This window comes from Metopolophium dirhodum, chromosome 1 (assembly GCF_019925205.1).
Source record: "Metopolophium dirhodum isolate CAU chromosome 1, ASM1992520v1, whole genome shotgun sequence".
Lineage (NCBI taxonomy): Eukaryota > Metazoa > Arthropoda > Insecta > Hemiptera > Aphididae > Metopolophium > Metopolophium dirhodum.
In genome coordinates this window covers 143107461-143127693 of record NC_083560.1, presented here as the reverse complement: position 1 = coordinate 143127693, position 20233 = coordinate 143107461, and the positions used below count along the sequence as shown (strand labels likewise).

The 20233-nt window shown below is 30.2% G+C and overlaps 3 protein-coding genes across 3 annotated transcripts in view; 2 read left to right on the top strand and 1 right to left on the bottom strand.

The window, feature by feature from the left end:
- Positions 1-20233, bottom strand: part of LOC132935139 (uncharacterized) — a 494638-nt gene that overhangs the window by 197087 nt on the left and 277318 nt on the right. The gene's annotated exons all lie outside the window — the stretch shown is intronic.
- Positions 8357-9718, top strand: LOC132933001 (uncharacterized). The gene is made up of 2 exons (XM_060999337.1): positions 8357-8390; positions 8481-9718. Exons 1-2 carry the CDS (start codon positions 8357-8359, stop codon positions 9716-9718), a joined length of 1272 nt encoding a protein of 423 aa, XP_060855320.1.
- Positions 13215-20021, top strand: LOC132933000 (uncharacterized). The gene is made up of 3 exons (XM_060999336.1): positions 13215-13707; positions 19869-19953; positions 20015-20021. Exons 1-3 carry the CDS (start codon positions 13215-13217, stop codon positions 20019-20021), a joined length of 585 nt encoding a protein of 194 aa, XP_060855319.1.

Genomic DNA, 20233 nt, shown 5'->3' with positions numbered 1-20233 from the left:
AGTGAAATCCAAACCAAAATATTATCATCTTGAATTCAATATTTAAATCAATACTGCACACATCATGGACGCCGTAGTAGTCAAATCAATATTCAGCATACATCAACAGAATAAAAAAAACATTTATATTGGATACCTTGTTGATCAACCTTTATCTGTTATTATTTTATTCATGTGTAACGTAACTAAACGATATCTAATACTAAATGTATTTCAATGGAATAAGTTTATATCTGATGATAGTTTTAATATAATTGTTCGTTCTTTATCCACTGTTCAACATTCAAAACGATTACATTTAGATAATAATTTTTATTATAAAATATGTGCAAAATCTGAATCAGTTAATTTATATCATAATAATAACAGAATCACATTATCCAGTGATAATTTAAATCGATTGAAATTATTGGAATCATGTATAAATGCAAATATCATAGAGTTATCAAATAAATTAGTGATGTATCAGACTGTATTCAATAATGCATGTATAATTATCAAGTATGATATTTTATATTTATCACCTGATTGTATTAGAAGTGATTTTATCAGTACATATATTTAAGATTATAATTTCAAAATGGATGACCTGAAGGATGAAGAAAAGTCATTTTTACTTGAATTACAGCAAATCCATCACGAAACGTTTGCAGACATTATACTAAAGCCTGATATAACCAACCAATAAAACCAAAATAATCATGATACACGGCAAGCTTACTATTTAATAATTAGATTATACCTTCATAATAAACATTATTTATTTTGTCAAATGCATACCTTTATGATAATAATATAATTAATGTATTATATATTATAAATAATCTTAAATGTTAACTGGCCAAAATAAACCAAAATATTTTCCATAATCATATTGTATAAATTATTGAATCAATTGTAAGCTTTCTAAAATAAAATTGAATACAAATATTTTAACCTGTAACGTCACGGAATTTTAAGCCTCCTTAAGAAATTATAATATCCCCGAGCATACATATTCTAACGTTGTTGACAAGTCAACGCACCTTTATTCTTCCCACCATGGGTAATAAAACTAGATATCACTCGCTAGTGCACTAATGACCGCAGTGTTATGTAATAGTTGTTCCCCGATCCCCCCTTTACCATTTAGTGACCGTCGTCAGTGTCGCGGTTGCCCGCCACCCGTTGCTGCCGGCGCTTTCGTCGCGTCCGCCGGCACGGCCCGCAGGCAATACTGTCTCCATATCCTACTGTATGAATTCCCGCAAACTTACGACACTGACCTGCCCCACTCCATCAAGACCCAACACCAAGTTCAGCAACGGCCTGACTGCTTGGCCACCGACCACTTACTACTTTTGCCCACGGCCAACCGAACAGACGTTTTTTCTACTTTTGCCCACGGCCAACCGAATAGACGTTTTTTTTACTTTTGCCAACGGCCAACACGTCGGAGGTGCCTTTTCTTAATAGAAAAATTTGTCAAAATCGCTCCGGTCTCACGGCTATCACAGACCTCGTGATCGCGCGACGATTGTTCACGTCACCCACGACACGGCCGGCAGTTTTTCGATCTTTCTTTCCAACGAGGTCCATACCAACCATGATGGGCTAGCCGACCTCCATGGGCCCGATGGGACGAAGTCAACCCACATCAGCCCCGTCTAATTCAGACCACACCAGCACCGTCGATGTCGTAATTATTTGCCTCTCTGTAATTTTTCCCCGGTTTAAGCGAACCACCTGTACATTTTCCCGGTAACCCCGTGATGCCCTCACGTGATTGATACGGTGTGTAGCCTCCTGTGGGCCGGGAAAAATGTCCCCATGTTTCATTCTTTATATTATATTTGTTTTCCCCTCCCTTTGTATCCAATCTTACGCTTCATAATGATCTAAGAATAACAACAGTACTTGACGAAGCTAAATGCTACTATAAAAGATTTCACACCAAACTACCTCTTCATCCTAATCCTCTAATTAAAAAACTATCTACCCTCCATTCCAGGTAATCCACCTAGACGGCTTAAGCGAAGATGGTGTCGAGACCATCTGTCTAATAATTAAAATTAGCTTAACTTAAAACTAAAAACACAAAATAGGTAGTATCACCAATGGGTGGTTTCTTCCATCAAAAAATTCATATGTAAATACCCTATGCACATTTGCTTATTGTTCTAGTAAGTACAGATTGTAAATTTCTTGTAAAAATAAAAAAAAAAAAAAAATATTATATTTATTTAAATTGTATATGCCATGTGCCAACTTCCTTTATATTATATTTATTTAAATAGTATATGCCATTAGCCCATGCGTGTAACAAAGCCTGTGACCTCCACCGACTTGACCCTCGGGTCTCACGCGGTGCGGCTAACAGGTCACGACTAAGTGTTCCCCTTTGGTCGTGGGTAGTTTTTGGTAGGGTAAAATCTACCAAACTCTTACATATGGCGAACGTGACAGGACACATCCTAAAATTCCCCTTTGTATTAATAAACTGTTTTTTTTTCTCTTCTCTTTTCCCCGTTAAATAATTAAAATATAAAATGTAAATCTCTCTCTAAAAATGGCAAAATCCTAATACAAAACTTAATAATCCTCCGTAATAAATGGCAAACACATGACAAATTTTCATCCAACTTCATCTTCAAATTCATAAGTCGTTTATATGCAAGGTAATTAAACTATGTTTAACATATTTGGTTGAATATGAAAAGTTATCTGTTATTTTTACACGTCTACATCTGTTATGTAAATTATTCATAATTGAATTGTAATTAGATTCAGACATAAGTGTAAACCATTCTTCCAAACTTAATGTAATGATTTTCTTTGAAAGTTTAGACTCCAAAAGCAAAATAATAGAAATCTGATTATTAATTAATAACCCCACTGTAATATTTTCCTTGCTAAAAGCACGGATGTCAAAAGTAGACTTACAGACAATTATCGGTGAACTCATAGTTAAATAATTTTGATAACTTTTTTATTAGTTAAAAATATTTTGTACACTATAAGCATAAATACAAAGTGAAATATAACTGCTAGAAATCATACGTTTAACTGTCAGTTTTTTCCCTTTGTAAACATATTATATACTAAACTCTTGGATAAAAAATACAAAAAAATTAAAAAAATATATATTATAAGCAAAAAACATGATTTAACAAATGGTATCGCCCGGATAGGTTTCATAATTACAAATAACTTATATTTTACAATAATTACTTAACAATTTTTGTATATACTGATTTTCCTTCATTAATAATACAAATACACATTTCAAAAATTTCAAAATTATGTAGAATTATCCCACACCAGTGAGATATCACTTTTTGTTTGAAGCAGACTATGGTGTACCAGGAGAACATGTGAATTAATTTTTCATGATATAAAAAAACTGATATTATGTACGTAGTATGTATTTGTTCATTCACAGTCTTTTTTTCCGGAGAAACTTAAATTTTACTTTTGTTGGTTACACTGTATTTTTTTATCAAAATTTGGTAAACAAATTATTAATAATTATTAATTATATTCAGTTGCTTGCGATTAGCTGTTTTACCAAGTTGTGTTTTGTAGTTTCCAATTTCCTCGTCGTTTCTTTAATTTTTTTTTTTAAAAAAAATGAATTTCCAAAAATGTACAAATGATATCCGGTCATTGGTTATTCTAGTACGATTCAATTCAACACCGGCTTATCCAGAATTCTCTGCATTTTCATCAAGGCTAAGATCATTTCAAACATACCCATCAAATACAAACCAGAACAAATATAAATTGGCCCAGTGCGGTTTCCAGTATCTAAACATCGGGGATGCAGTTCAATGTCACTGGTGTGGGACAATTCTACATAATTTTGAAATTTTTGACGATTGTTTTATAGAACATACTCGTTATTCACCAAAATGTGTAATTGTATTATTAATGAAGGGAAATCAGTATATACAAAAATTGTTAAGTAATTATTTTAAAATATAAGTTATTTGTAATTATGAAACCTATCCGGGCGATACCATTTGTTAAATCATGTTTTTTTGCTTATAATATCTATTTTTTTAAATTTTTTATATTTTTTATCAATGAGTTTAGTATATAATATGTTTACAAACGGAAAAACTCACAGTTCAACGTAGGACTTCTAGCAGTTATATTTCACTTTATATTTATGCTTATAGTGTACAAAATATTTTTAACTTATAAAAAAGTTATCAAAATTATTTAACAATGAGTTCACCAATAATTGTCTGTAAGTCTACTTTTGACATCCGTGCTTTTAACAAGAAAAATATTACAGTGGGGTTATTAATTAATAATCATATTTCTATTATTTTGCTATTGGAGTGTAAACTTTCAAAGAAAATTATTACATTAAGTTTGGAAGAATTGTTTACACTTATGTCTGAATCTAATTACAGTTCAATTATGAATAATTTACATATCAGATGTAGACGTGTAAAAATAACAGATAACTTTTCATATTCAACCAAATATGTTAAACATAGTTTAATTACCTTGCATATAAACGACAATTACATTAGTTTGACGAACATTGACTTCATCCGTCTCAAGCAAATACAAAATTTGATCGATTTGTATATTGTAGAAAAACAGAAACGTTTGACAAGTTATCAGGTTACATTTGACACAGCTTACGAACTGATTAAAAACGATGTCCGCGGTCTTCTCATCACTTGCCAGAGGAATGAATTTACAAACCAATATATTCAAAACCATGACTTTAGTTATTATTCGCATCTACAAAACGATGACACATCGTTTTTACATGAAATATTGCAATTTCATTTTAACACAATGTCTGATATGATATTACAAGACCTATTAGTATAATAAATAATTGTTTTTTATAAATAAAACTTTTTTGCAATCAATCTTTTTTATTTCAGGAGATAACCTATGTAAATAATTAATTTGACTTGATAAAAAAACTTATATGTTAAACTTTTTATAATAAAAAAATATAAAAGTTTTTTTATCAAGTCAAATTAATTATTTACATAGGTTATCTCCTGAAATAAAAAAAGATTGATTATTGTATACAAAAAAGTTTTATTTAAAATATCTTTATTTTAAAATATCTGATGATGTTATCCATGAATTTTGGCTCGAATCAAAACCTAACCATTTGAGAAACATTTTATTCCCAACTTTTTTTATAATACGTTCAACGAGGAAAGTGTCTGGATAATCGGTTAACTTAATTTCCTGTTCGTAAAAACCACCTAAGATTTTATTGCCTGTTCCATCTTTTAGTCGATAAGTTACTGGGTTTGTCTGTAAGACTTTTGAAATTGTAAATATTTCCGTTGTCCAATTTGGGGTATATCCTTTACTAAATGCATGTTTATACTTAGATATTCTTACTTTATCATTAACTTTAAATTTTGGGTTTATATAATGTTTTATCATTTATATGGGTATTCAATTTAATTTTGTTTGCGTCCATCCGTGCCTCATTGGGAGTACATTTGATTGTTCTATGTTTTGTATAATTTTTGATATTTTATCATACCAATTCCATGTACCTGTTGCAGTGAAATATCTATATATATTATTTTTAAGGGTTTGTATAACACGTTCACAAATCGAACACTTGATAACACTGTATGAACTGAAATGTTTAATTTTATATTTTTTCATTAAATTTTGAAATTGAATATTATAAAATTCTGTGTCATTATCCGTCTGTAACAATTTTGGATTAGCTTTTTTCAATATATTAGACATGGCTTTTGTACAATCTTTACCGGACTTATTTTTCAGTGACTCGACCCAAATATATTTTGAATACGTGTCTATAACAACTAAAATATATCTAAAGCCATGATTTCTTTTAGAATGAGATTGCATATCCATTAAATCAGCTTGCCAGAGGTCATCAATAAACCGTGTTACTACACATCGTCTAGGAAATATTTTTCTGGCTGGCCGATGTAGTTCATTAGCTATACTATCTAAGGTTGCCATTATAATATAATATTTCTCTCACGTAACTCTTCTAAAATAGATTTAATTTCATTATTAACACCAGTATTACCAGCACTTTGTGATGATGCTAAAAGATTTAATCTAGTCACTAGCTCATTTGGGTCGTCATAATAAACTAACTGGCTTTGAGGTATTACATCTTATATATAAACCAGCACCCTTAACCCGTTTGCATGTGTGATTAGATTATACATTAAATTTGTTTTTCCTGATCCACTGGGACCAACTAATATAGCGCGTATAGTATCAGGTAATAACGAATCGTGCCTTGATGGTTTTACCATCTGAACATCCACATTTATAACATCTAATTTATCTTTCTGTTCGATAAAATCCATTGTTTTTTTATAAATACTCTAGAATTTTTCAATTGATAATCAGTTATAGATGAGGTGTTTATCTCGAAAGTGCCAATCGGGTAAGACTGGGAAAGGATTTGCAAACTTCCTTATAAATAGTCTCCCAGTTGAAGGCCATGTTCCAGGCTATCAGTATTGTGGTCCTAGTACAAAATTAAAAAATAGATTAGATCACGGTGATAAAGGAATAAACCCATTGGATGCTGCTTGTCGTGATCACGATATTGTGTATGCAGCGAGTAAAAATTTAGACGATAGACTTAAAGCTGATAAAGTGTTAGAAAAAGCGCTTGGGAAAGATTTAAAGCAAAAGATACACCAAGAAAAGAGAAATTGGTTGCGTACGCAGTAACAAACGCGATGAAAGCTAAAAGAAAATTAGGTATGGGCTGTAAAGGTAAACGGAAACGTGTTAGAAAAAACAATGGTGTGCTAGCTGCGAAGAAAAAAATATCCTCAAAGAAAAAGAATAGTGGTGAAAGATTGATTTTAAAACCAGGACAGAGAGGAGGCGTAATCACCTTAATACCTATATTATAAAATATGTAGGAAAGTTAAAAATCAATCATTTCCGTGGTGTCTTTTCACGGGATAACTTACCTAATAAACCGCATACGATTGAATGTGGTATATTAAACTTGGATATATCTTCAGGTGACGGAAGTCATTGGGTAGCGTTTTATAAAAATAAGGACAAAGTTATATATTTTGATAGCTTTGGGGATTTACCTCCACCAATTGAATTACAACATTATTTCAGACAGTTCAAAATAGTATACAACTATTCTAACTATCAAGATTTCAATACATTTAACTGTGGTCATTTATACCTTGAATTTTTACAATGTATGAATCTATTACATTAAGTTTGACTGGAAATTCAACTATATTATCTACAAATTATTTTCCATCTCTAAACGTTTACAAGGATTCGGAAATAGCTTTGTTATGTTTGCAAACATACAATTTATTTCCAAATATAAATTCAACTAGTAACCGACTGGAAATAGAAGTAATTCCTTCAACAAGTAATAGATTTATCCTAAAAACGTTTATATTTATTTTGGAAGAAGGATGTTATGAAATTGAAGATATTAACAACAAAATTAATAAAGAGTTATTTCACTTCAATAATGAATGAAGAACACAGCTAACATTCAACGTATCTATTGATCACGATGATTTTTAGAACATACATTAAATGCAATGGAAGGCTAAAGTTAAATGTTCCAAACAGTATAGCATCTGTTTTTGGATTTGAAAAGAGAACTTATGAACCATTACATGAAGATCTTCGGTCGAGAAAAGCTGCTAATTTAAACACAATTAACTCTATAAAAGTAATGTGTAATATAGCACATTGGTCTGACGCGGCTACGACGGTGGTGGTAGATGGTCCGCGAAGAGCCGGTCGTTGATGTGGTAGGATGGGTGGCACACTCGAGCGTTTAAAAAGAAAACGACAAACACAATTTCGGGTGAACAAGATCGGTGTTTATTTCACACGTATATATAATATATGTATACTAAAAGATATTAAAGAGAAAAAAAGAACAATTGACGGCGGGCTATACGAAGAAGACATATATATGGTCGTGGTCGTGGCGTGTGCTCACACGAAAACTGGCGGGTGGCCGCCGTCGTACCCCGAACCTCACCCAGCCAGAAGACAATGGTTCTCATTTTAGTGCAACCACCTGTTGCGCCCAACAGCGCTATAACGTGAACAATACGAATACTACCCAGGCATTACTTACCAACATTTTGGTCCCTTTTTTTCGAGTTTGCATTCTACACATTCGACTGTTCGTATTATTTTGTATAGAGTAATAAGAGGGGGAAGGTAAGTATGGTTATGTACATTTTATGCCGCTGTATTCTTTATTGTGTATACTGTGTTTCCAGCGTGTACACGTTTTTTGTAAAACGTTCGTTAAAATCGTTTAAAAACCTAGTTGTTTTTTATTAATTTGTAATTTGTTTTTTTGTTATTTGCGTACATTAACATGTCTTTTAAAGACAGCGACGTGCATAGCCAAAGTAAAAAAATTATATATAGTGTTTATTCGTTTTTAAAAAAGTTATCGGAAAAAGAAGATTTAGACGGTAATTTTTTTTAAAAAACTCAAGACGTGACTGCTGAGGCTTGCGGGATTTCAAAGCGGACAATTCAGCGCATTTGTTTAGAAGCTCGAAAAACTGAAGAAATTGAAGAAGCGCCTGGTCCTTCCTTCGTGTCACCGAGAAAATCTTACAAGCGAGCAAAATATGTATCAGAAGTGGATGATTTCGATGGTGATATAGTAAGGAGAACTGTACACGAATTTTATGACAAGGGTGAGTACCCCACAGCACAACTTATACTTAATTCTGTCAAGAAGAAAAACGATTATCCAGGAAGTCTTAGATCAATGCAAAGACTTCTAAAAAATCTAAAATTTTCATATAAAAAATGCAGTGATGGCCGTAAGTTTTTAATGGAGCGCAATGATATAGTTTCTCTTAGGTGCACATTCTTACGAAAAATGTACACATTGCGAGTGAACAATGATACTCGACCTATTGTATACCTGGACGAAACATGGGTCAATCAAAACCACTCACGGACCATTGCATGGCAAAATGAAACAAACTCAATAGGTCTTAAAATACCGACAGGTAAAGGAGGGCGACTTATTGTTGTTCACGCAGGATGTTCTAAATACGGGTTCATACAAAATTCGAAATTGGTTTTCCGTAGTTATACCGGTAATTCCACAGATTACCACAACCAAATGAACTCGGATGTATTCAAATCTTGGTTCATCACAATGTTAAATAACCTTGAAGAACCGTCTATCATTGTGATGGATAATGCATCATACCATTCGACACTAGTTGATAATTTTCCTAAGTGTAATGCTAGAAAATCAGATGTTCAGGATTGGCTGACCAAAAAAAATATTACATTTTCTCCATTAGAGACGCTAGCGGAACTTAAACAAAGGGTCAAATTACTAATTCCGATCGAAAAAAAATATGAATTAGACGAATTGGCATTGAAAATGGGTCATGAGGTGATTCGACTACCACCATATCACTGCCAATACAATCCCATAGAACTGATATGGGCTCAAGTAAAAAATAAGGTAGCGACAAAAAATAATACATTTAAAATGGTTGACATAGAAAAGCTAACACATGAAGCGTTAGATTCAATTACGCAAAATGATTGGGAAAAATGTGTGAAACATGCCGAATCAATACAAGACAAGGACTACGATAAAGAAATTTTAAGAGACAGTTTGTTAGAACCTATTATATTGACTATATTACCAGACGACAGCGATTGGGACTCTAGCGATAATGACGAAGAGTGTATTGAATAGCCTTGTATAATAAATTGTATTTAATTATTAACAATTGATCTGTACGTGTATTTTAGTTTTTTTGTAAATTGTATATGTATATATATGTAATTTTACTAATAATTTAAGTAAAGTATGTGTTTATTTTTGTATATTAAGTTGAACATTATAAGAAAAATTAAGAAAAATAAAAATGCGTAATATTATTATTTTCAACAAATAATAAAAAAAATTTATATGAATACGAAATATTTGAAAAAGCGCGGCAAAAAGTTTAATGACCACTATTGCGAAAAACCCGCTAGGATCGTTGCGATCACCCGCCAGTTTTCGTGTCGCCGACTATAGTGACTAGTCTACGACGGCCGGTACTCGTTCTACGCGACTCGCCTTCCCGTCCCACCTTGTGCCTTTGTGGCGTGGTGGGGGAGTTGGCGTTGTCGCGCTGTAGCCCGTAGTGGCGGTTGATGAAAAATGTAGACTGGTCGCTGCGGTACCTGTACTTTGTACTGGTGGCCGCTGCGTACCGTGTCAGGTCATTCAACAACCAACTTCGAAGTCATTCAATATGACATGTGAATTAGACATTTTTACAAAATGGGTCTCTCATTTAGGTTTAACCCTAAACCTTTCTAAGTGTAACGTTATTTCCTTCTCCAGATCTTTAACTCCAATTTTAACCACATACTTTCTTAACGGCACGGAACTTGAACGAGTTTCCTCCATTAAGGACCTTGGTATAATTTACTCGCCTAATCTATGTTTTAGCACTCACATAAATTCGATGGTTAATAGAGCACTTAAAGTCCTCGGGTTCATCATACGTAATACTAAATTATTTAAGTCGGTTGGATGCCTTTGTACTTTATACTATGCCCTTGTCCGCTCTCTTCTTGAATTTGGATCTGTGATCTGGCAACCGTATTTAGTCAAAGACCAGCTACGACTTGAACGCGTCCAAAATAAATTTCTTAACTTTATTGCCTTCAAATTTTCACATTTATCACGAAAATCATGATTATTCCAACATAAGGCAAGTTTTGAACATCCCAACTCTTACCTCTCGTCGTGCAAAAGCAGACTTAGACTTTCTAAATTTAATTCTAAGTGGTTCTTTAGACGTTCCTGATCTCCTTGCAGCCATACCATTCAGAGTTCCTTCTCATTCTTCAAGAAACCAATCACAATTTTATGTCCCAACCCACAAGACCTCGTATGGGCACAACCACACTCTACACCGCATGCTCAGAGCTGCGAACAACCAATAATCCTTAGGCCACTAATTATACTTCTACCTTTATAATTATACTATTTATCTATATTATAACATGTATACTCTGAAATATGTATAATAGTATAATATGATAGTCCAAGTATTAATAGTGTACCTATCTATACAGTTCATTCTAAAATATTTATGATGCTTTAGTTTTAACTGTATAATACATTTATAGTAATATAGGACTATTCGCTATAGTAGGTTATAATATATTATTACGTTATATTATACTAACAATTATCAACAGCCGAATTACTACTGCAGATTTGAGAACTGCTAACAATTGTTTGTAATGGCGTACAACCTACAATAAAAATTGTAACTACATTTTAGAATGTCAGATAATATTTTTGCAAGTAAAAAATTTAACTTATACATAACCACACGGTCTTAGTGGATCTTTTAAGATCATGAATATAACTAAATGAATATTATAATATCTGTTTTTATTTTTTTCTCTATCTTTAGTATTTGACTCTGATTTTTGTTCATGATGATCATGTGTAACTTTTTTTATAACTAGAAAGAACAAATAAATAAATAATATTAATACACAACTAATAGTTGATAATAAATAATTCCCATAAACCTACGAGGAGAAACTTTATTTTTTATTATTGCTGTTTGAAAAGTTTCTTCATCCGACAGCATGTCAAAATTTACTTTTTTGCTGTCTGTAAATTCGAAAAAAAAATGTATACAGTTTCCTTACTTATAATATCATACAAATATAATATCACACTAATACCTATATTTACATGATTTTTCTTTATTATCGCAAAAGTTAAGTCTTCTTGAAACTGAAAAGGAAATCAATTAAAATATTATTTAACTATTTGCACACGTTGATACCTATAAGTAGTCTCAATTATTTTATCTTAACTTTTTTTATTTTGAAACATACCTATAGGGGAGATAACTTTTTTAGTATATGAATTGATTTTTTCCATAGATGCACTTCTTATCTGGTCTATTAATCAAAGTAAAACTTTAGATACCGATTTATAGACAATTTATTTGTCTTATTAGTTGTTTCTTTATAAGTTACCTTTAGCAACAGCTTTTCTAGGAGATGGTGACCAACCACTCATTACCACAGGCGATGTATCAACAAAAGACTTCACATATGAAATGGATTGACTATAGTTTCTTTTTTTAGTATCAATTTCAAGCTTCTCAAACACAATATCAGGGCTAATATAATTTTCTATAAATCATTAATTATAAATATATAGTACTATAATTTATTTTAATGATTAAAATGTAGATTGCAAAATATATTATTGTTTGCAAATCATGATATATTCTGTTGATATTTGTTAGAATACTACCTATTCCAATGGATAATTTTTCCATAATTAGGGTAACAGGTCCAGTGAATGAACAGGTCCAATAAATGAACACTTCGTTGTTTTCTTTAAATAATAAGGCATACATCGATTAATACAATAATGTATTTAGCTTAACACTATGTTGAACTTATAATAAGGTGACACTGTAAATTGTATTATCATAGGAGCATTATTTAATTTGTTAGAATGATAAGCTTTTCCCTCCATTAATTATCACCATAATTTTTATCAAATTATTTAATTTGTGATTTTTTTTTATTTTTTTAAGAGCGTATAACGTTTTTAATTTTATCGACAGAGGTTCAAACAAGGTAAGTTTCGATAGAGTTAATATTTTAATACATATATTTAATTGGTTTTAAGCATTTTTCTTATTTTTCTTACTATTTAATCGCTGTTTAAGCACTGGTGTTTACAATCAACGAAATTCCACTAAATGAACAGTGTTCATTAACTGGTTTTAAATTTTATTTGTTGTATTCAGTAAATGAACAACTGTTTATTTACTGGGTTTATTCACAAATACAACTTTAGTCCTGTGAATGAACACTTGACATTTTGGAAAAAAAATACTCAAACTAGGTGCATTAACCTTTTTTAATTGCTTTCAAGTGTTATAGTTGTAAACTAATAGAAATATTATTAATTGTTTTCATTATCTACATTTTGATTTTATAGTTTAAACATGAGTGAAACGGAATCATCTGAAAAATTAAAACAAGGGAAGAAATACAAAAGATTTCAATATACCCATAATGATTTGGTTAATGCAGTTGAAGCTATTGTGAGTAAAAAAAAATCACTCAATCAGGTACACAAGGAAACAGGAATACCTAAAGCTACTCTTAGTACCAAGGTAAATAATAAAGTTCCTTTAGAACGTAAAATGGGACCACCATCTGTTTTATCAGTTGTCAAAGAAAATCAAATTGTAAATTGGATATTGTCAAATGCTAAAGTTGGTTTTCCAGTGCACCCTGAACAATTAAAAGATTCAGTACAAAGTGTTTTAAAAGAATCCCCAAAACAAAATTCTTTTATTAATAATCGACCCGGCATTAAATGGTTTAATTTATTTTTGAAAAGACATCCAGAAATTAAAAAAAGAAATGCTGAGATTATTTCTAAAGCAAGAGCTAAAGTAACAGAGAGATCTATTCGATATTGGTTTAGTGATGTTAAATTATACTTAGAGGAAGAAGGTAGCTTAGATATACTTAATGATCCGAGAAGGATTTTAAACTGTGATGAAACTGGCTTACAGTTATGTCCGAAATCTGGCAAAGTTTTAGGACCTAGGACAATGAATAATTTTTATGAAGTAGCTAGAAGTGCAGAAAAAGAAAATATTACAGTCCTTTGCACTTATTCTGCAGATGGAAAATCACTACCTCCAATGATTATATACCCATACAAAAGGATTCCTTTGCACATTGCCCAATCTTTGTCAGACGATTGGGCAATTGGCCGTTCGGATAGTGGATGGATGGTATCCGCCACATTTTATGAATATGTTGCAAATGTAGTTTATCCATGGTTAGTTGAAAACAAAATAGAGTTTCCTGTCATTCTTTATGTCGATGGTCATAAAAGCCATTTAAGCTTGGAACTTTCTCAATTTTGTTATGATAAAAAAATTCATTTGTATTGCTTGTTGCCAAATTCCACCCACATATTACAACCTTGTGATGTTTCCATATTCAAACCTCTAAAATCTTATTGGAAAGAAGTTACCAGAGCACATAATTTAAATTCAAAAAGTCCAATCACAAAAAATAATTTTGGTATAATATTTAAAAAAGCTTTTGATAAAGTTAAACCAGAATCGATCATTAATGGGTTTAGAACATGTGGGTTATATCCTTTTAATCCTGATGCTGTGGACTACAATAAATGCATTCCTACAAGGATAGCAGAACTTCAACAACCAGAGGTCTCATTCTTAACTCCAAATTCAAATGACTATCTTGTATGCAAAAATGTAATCAGTTATATTTTAAGAGACCACGAGTTAGAAAATGTTATAAATAATAATACATTGTTAGCCAAAATATGGAACGAATGTGATAGTAGAAGCGATGATACTATTATTACTAGTTATAAACAAACTCATGAATTTAATATATTAGACATGCCAATTGAAATTGAAGGGTCAACTCTCATGTTTACTGATAATGAACTTGAGTTGTCAGGGATTGAAGTATTAAATGAAGAATCGCTGTTAACAAATTCTGAAAATTATATAATAGACTCAAATGTAGAAAATTTTAATTTGGACTTGGTTGTAAAAAAAAATGTATGCTCAAATATTTTTGATCATGTAATAAATAAATCAAAAACTTCTGTGACACAAGTTTCAAGTGTAGAAGATTCAAAAAACTGTGATACAATTCGCAATGAAAATGATTATACAAACATTTCTAGTACTGTAAAAAATCCAACAAAATGTTTATATAACATTGAAAAAGTTGACAGTGAAAATATTTATGAATTAGTAGAAAATACAGTAAAACTTTCTGGAGCCATAAAAAATAAAGAAACTGATCCAGATAATTTTACTAAAAACTCAACTCAACAAATTTGGGATAAACATTTTAAATGGTCTAAAGAAGAAAATAGTGATTTTAAAAATAAAATTAAAACAATGCCTGTTCCTTATGCTATAACTTCAAGTAAATGGATGCAGATACAAAAAGAAAAAGAAGATAAAAAGCTAGCTAAAGAAACTCTTAGCTTAGAAAAAAGAAACGCAAGACTGATGAAAAAAATTGAGACTGAAAATAAGAGAAAATCTAAAGAAATAAACAAAGTTGCTATTAAAAAACCAAAAGTCATTAATTCTAAGGATGTTCCTAATTTAGAAAAAACAAATTTTGAAGCACAAAAAATCAAAAAGACCCTGAATGTGGGTGATTATGTCGTTGTGATTTATGAAGGAGAATATTTCCCAGGAGCAATAAAATCTATAAAGAAAACACAATCTCAATATAAGGTAATAAATCAAATAGCATTAAAACCAATAACTATTTATTTTTATATATTTACCTATTATTTTATAGGTTAAAGCAATGGCTATGTCAGGAAGACATTGGAAATGGCCAGAGTTGGATGATTTGTGTTGGTTCAATAGAAATGAAATTATTGAAAAAATTGCAACTCCTAAGTTTGTTGCAGATTTGTCAATCGATGCAATTACATATTCAGTTCCAGAAATTGAATTAATTAAACAAATTAATGTTCCTATTATTTAAGATATAACTGTATATTATTAGCAAATATCCAGTTATTATATAGGTTGTATTGTCATTATTAAACTATCATTTTTTATTTTATAAGGATCATGTAGGAAAGTTACCTACCTATTAAAAAGGAAATTTTGTATTTTTTATTTTTAACTATTTTTAGTATTTACCTATGTTAAATTGTTTAAATATTTATAATTTTAATTTTAAATACTACAGTACCCAGCTGTTAATGTTATTCTATAGTAACTGAATTACCATTTTTTATTTTTTAAACACCATATACCTAGGCAAGTTAACTGTTAAAAGAAAATGTTGTTGATTTCATTTTATTTTATTATTTTTAGTAGTTCCTAATGTGCAATTGTTTAAATCTTATGTATTGTAGTTTTAAATACCTACAACTGTTTTTAATAAATATTTTATACCTAAAACCGCCTAAAAGTTTAATGACTTCTATAGTTTTTATTACTAAACTATAATATCTCATACCTTATAAACAAATAGTAAAAAGTAAAGAAGATAAAAAAAAGAATATATCATAGTAAATATCAGTGTTCATTTACAGGAGTGTTGGTATTCATTTAATGGACGATTTGTTCATTTACTAGGAAAACTTGTTTTTTTTTTATGATTGACTTTTTAAAAACATAATTTGTTTTAACACATCAAAATGTCAAAATCAACAATCAAAATGTGAATTTGATGTTTCATAACATTTTGATGTATAATACAAATATATTTTATGGCCAGAAATTCTGAATTCCATAGAGTTATTTAGTTTTAAGGTTTAAAAATCCTTAGGTGTTCATTCACTGGCTCTGTTACCCTACCTACCTATTAATTGTTACTTTATAAGTTACCTTTAGCAGCAGTTCTTTGAGGAGATGGTGACCAACCACTCAATGTAACAGGTGATTTATCAACATTATAAGACTTCACATATGAAGTGGATTGACCATTGTTATATTTGTCAGTATTGACTTCAGGGATAAGTACAGACTTATCAGACACATAATCAAGGCCATTATCATTTTCTATAAATCATTATTCATTAATTAAGCATATTATAGTACTAAAAATTACAATTTATTTTGGTAATTAAAATGCAAATTGTATATATCATATTGCTTACAAATCATATTCTATTCTATTGATATATACGTTAGAACACTATCTATTTCAATACCTTATACAAACTAAATATATATTATGTTTACCTGAAAAAACAGGGCAATCAATTATTGAAGATTTTAGTTTTTTTTTTTTTGGTTTAACATCATCTTCATCAAGATCTGAAATATACATTGCTTTTTTAGCCTTTTCTTTAGCAATTGTCAAAGATTCTAAATAAAAGTAAATGAGATATTATTAGTAATATACATTATATATAATAACACAATTATTTTTCTAATGATTACCTATTCCTGAACTCATTACTCTTGCTTCTAAAAATTCATATTCGTATTTATTTGGTATGCTGCAACGCTCAATCAATTTTTTGGTATTGTGTGGTTTTTTTGGCCATGCACAAGTGCCATTTTTAACAGAATACCAAAATTTTGGGACAGCGGCTACACTGTTGTCTCCATAAAAATGTACAACAGAATATGTTGTATCCATTATTTTGTTGTTATAATAACTATAAAAACAAGCTTAAATTAACAAAACTAGTTGGTATAAAATATTATTTATATCAACTTGTGCAACAAATTTATAATTTTGAAATATAAATATCAGGTACAAATTAAAAATAACAAAACATGATAGGTACCTCCTATTCAAGTCTAAGTATTTAAAGTATTTAAAGTATATTAATAATAATTAAGTAGTAATTTTTTTTTTTTTTTATTGAAAATTAAAATGTTTCAGCATATTATATGCTATTACAAGTTTGCTTAAGTAGTAATTTTGGTTATCAAGTATTTTATCATATTATAATTTAATTAGGTACAATATTACCATTTTAATCAATATTTACAAAAAAAAACTAAATCATATAATATTGTAATTATATACAGTTAATTACAATTTCTTTTTAAATGTACTAATTATTAGATGAATGTAAAATAGGGAAAGCAACTTTACCAAGACTATTGTTTAGAATAACATATTTTGAATAAGTACATGTTTCTATATCAATTGTAATAAAGTGATTAGACAGTTCATTCACAATAGCAATACCTATCTTCATACAATTTATTGGTTTTTCATAGAATGGCTGAATCGTTTTGAATGATTGAGCTACAAATACTTTTTTCTTACTACTTTTATGAACGCATATATTAACAACTTTAAATATATTAAGTTTGCCTCCAAAAGTATAACCTATGTAAGCATCAGAAAATGATTTTATATTAATTTTTATATTATCTTTTATAGCAATTTTAAATTCAGGTTTTATGCATTCTTCTGGCAATGGTCCACCACTATACATTTTTAAATATTTAATAACAATACTACTAGACCTAGACTTTGTATTCAATTCATATTCACCAAACATTTGAAATTCATGGTAACGTTTTATAACCTGCTCCAGGTTTCTCATGTTTTCGTATCATTTTTTTTAGAGTTTTCATATAGTTTTCAAATGGAAAACAAGAGCAACTATCGAGGGCACCAAACTTTTTATAGTCATCAACAATGTGCAATAAGTGATATGAATTCTTTACCATATATTTCACAAAATTTTTCTACAAAATATGTTAATATTTTTTCAACAAAATTTACAAGGTCTGTACCAACATTTGGTGCTAATAGAATTCGAAAACTGACATGTAAACAAAGAAAATGTAAGTAGCATTCATTATTTAAAATGGTTTGTAAGACAACTGGACCTGTATAAAGTAAGAATTGACGGAATTCAGTTGCCTTCCATCTAGCAACTTCATTTAGCCCCCGAGGAACTCTAGAAAAATCACTACATACTAAAGGTCTTAGAGCTAAAAGTCCTTTAGTTATATCATTGACTTTTTTACTTTGCAATCTAACTGAAACAGGAGCATTTTTAATGCAACCAAGCCACAACAGAATTATTTTTTTTTGTTACTCCTAAGCACACTAGATGCATATAGTCAATGCTAATACTATTTACTATATCTATACCAGGTATTTCAGTTATAATAGAAACTTCATCAGTCATATGGAATTCTTCATCAGTTCTATTTAAGAAATCTATGTGAGTTCTCTTAGTGATAAAATCTGTACCAGGAAAACAGACTCTACGTTCAAAATAAAAACCACTTGTTAAACACCTAGTACACGAATAATAACCAGTATGTCCTTTAGTTTTTAAGATGAAACTCTTTGCTGGTAAATCACAACATATTGCATCTACAATTACTTGTTTTATACCAAATGCTGTTTGAAACCCTGTTTGATACAATTCTTTTGTTTCGTTCACCAACTCTAACAAAAAAGGATTGCAGTTGAGAGGCTTATCTTTACCCCAGTACAACCCAATTAAAAAAACATGAGGTTTATAAACAGGATGACGAACATATCCAAGTATTGGCCAAAAACAACTAGACGAACTTTTTGTCAAGGGCAGACCGTCAATTCCGATAACTATTTTAATTTTGTCTTCAACAAAATATTTATCGTCAGAGTTAGAAATATTTTTCAAACTATTATATATTGTGAAATAATAATAACTACCTGGTGTCACAGTCTGTATTTGTAAAGGTTGCACAGATGACTTAGTTTTTAATATAGTTCTGGCATCTATAGGAAAATAATTATGACACTTGTGTATTTTTAAAACCTTCAATAAAGCACTCAAAGCAACTTGAGAAATATTATAAGATACAGCCCATTTTGCCAAATTATTTAAAATTGATGAATCAGTTTCATTATCTATGGAGTGATGTTCATCTGGATATTCATTATTACTTAATTCATTATCAGTATCAGAATTGGATGAAAAACTAATTGCATCGTACTCATCATTACACATATTTATTGTATCAACGTAGGGTAAATTATGAATTTGATGTGGTGCGGGCAAAAAAAAATTTAGTTCTAAACTGCCACTATAACTAGGTATATTTGGTGGCACTAAACTTTCTGGTTCACTATGGACACTTTCATCATACAGTTCTATCATTTCTAATTCCTCTAAATATCTTCTGTGCTTAGTAGATTTATTAATGGTTGAGTACGACATAATAAAGTATAAAATATATGATTTTTAAAAAATATACTGTACACTACAACTAAAAATGCATAGGTACAACCTATACAGTATAATATATTTAAAAGTCAAATTATAATAGCCTATAGGTAGGTATTAATAAAAAGCTTCCGCCAAAAATCAAAATTCAAAAGTATTATACTATATATTATATATTTATATACCTTTTATACCTACGGAGTACAAAATAGGTACATTATAATATTATATAAGTATATCTACCTATAATACTTATTAACTTATTAATTGTAGCCTGTAACTTACCGTATTTTCGATGACAAACAAAAACGGTTGTTCTGCAGTGTTCACTGTTGTTTAATGTTATACACATTACACTTATACACTACGCGGATAACTTCAAAATTCACGACGTGTTTCTTCTGTTTTCTTTATATACCGATGGCCATAACACGTGAGTAAGAAGTACGCACACGGGCACACTGCAAATACTGTTTACACGACCAAACACAT

What these genes read in the sequence shown, in the direction of transcription:
- LOC132933001 (XM_060999337.1), top strand. Translation starts at nt 8,357, where the DNA reads ATGTCTTTTAAAGACAGCGACGTGCATAGCCAAA. An exon ending in CAGCGACGTGCATAGCCAAA is followed by an intron (nt 8,391 to 8,480) that starts GTAAAAAAATTA and finishes AAAAAACTCAAG; the next exon opens with ACGTGACTGCTGAGGCTTGC.
- LOC132933000 (XM_060999336.1), top strand. Translation starts at nt 13,215, where the DNA reads ATGGGACCACCATCTGTTTTATCAGTTGTCAAAGAAAATCAAATTGTA. An exon ending in TTGCACTTATTCTGCAGATG is followed by an intron (nt 13,708 to 19,868) that starts GAAAATCACTAC and finishes TATTAATAAAAA; the next exon opens with GCTTCCGCCAAAAATCAAAA.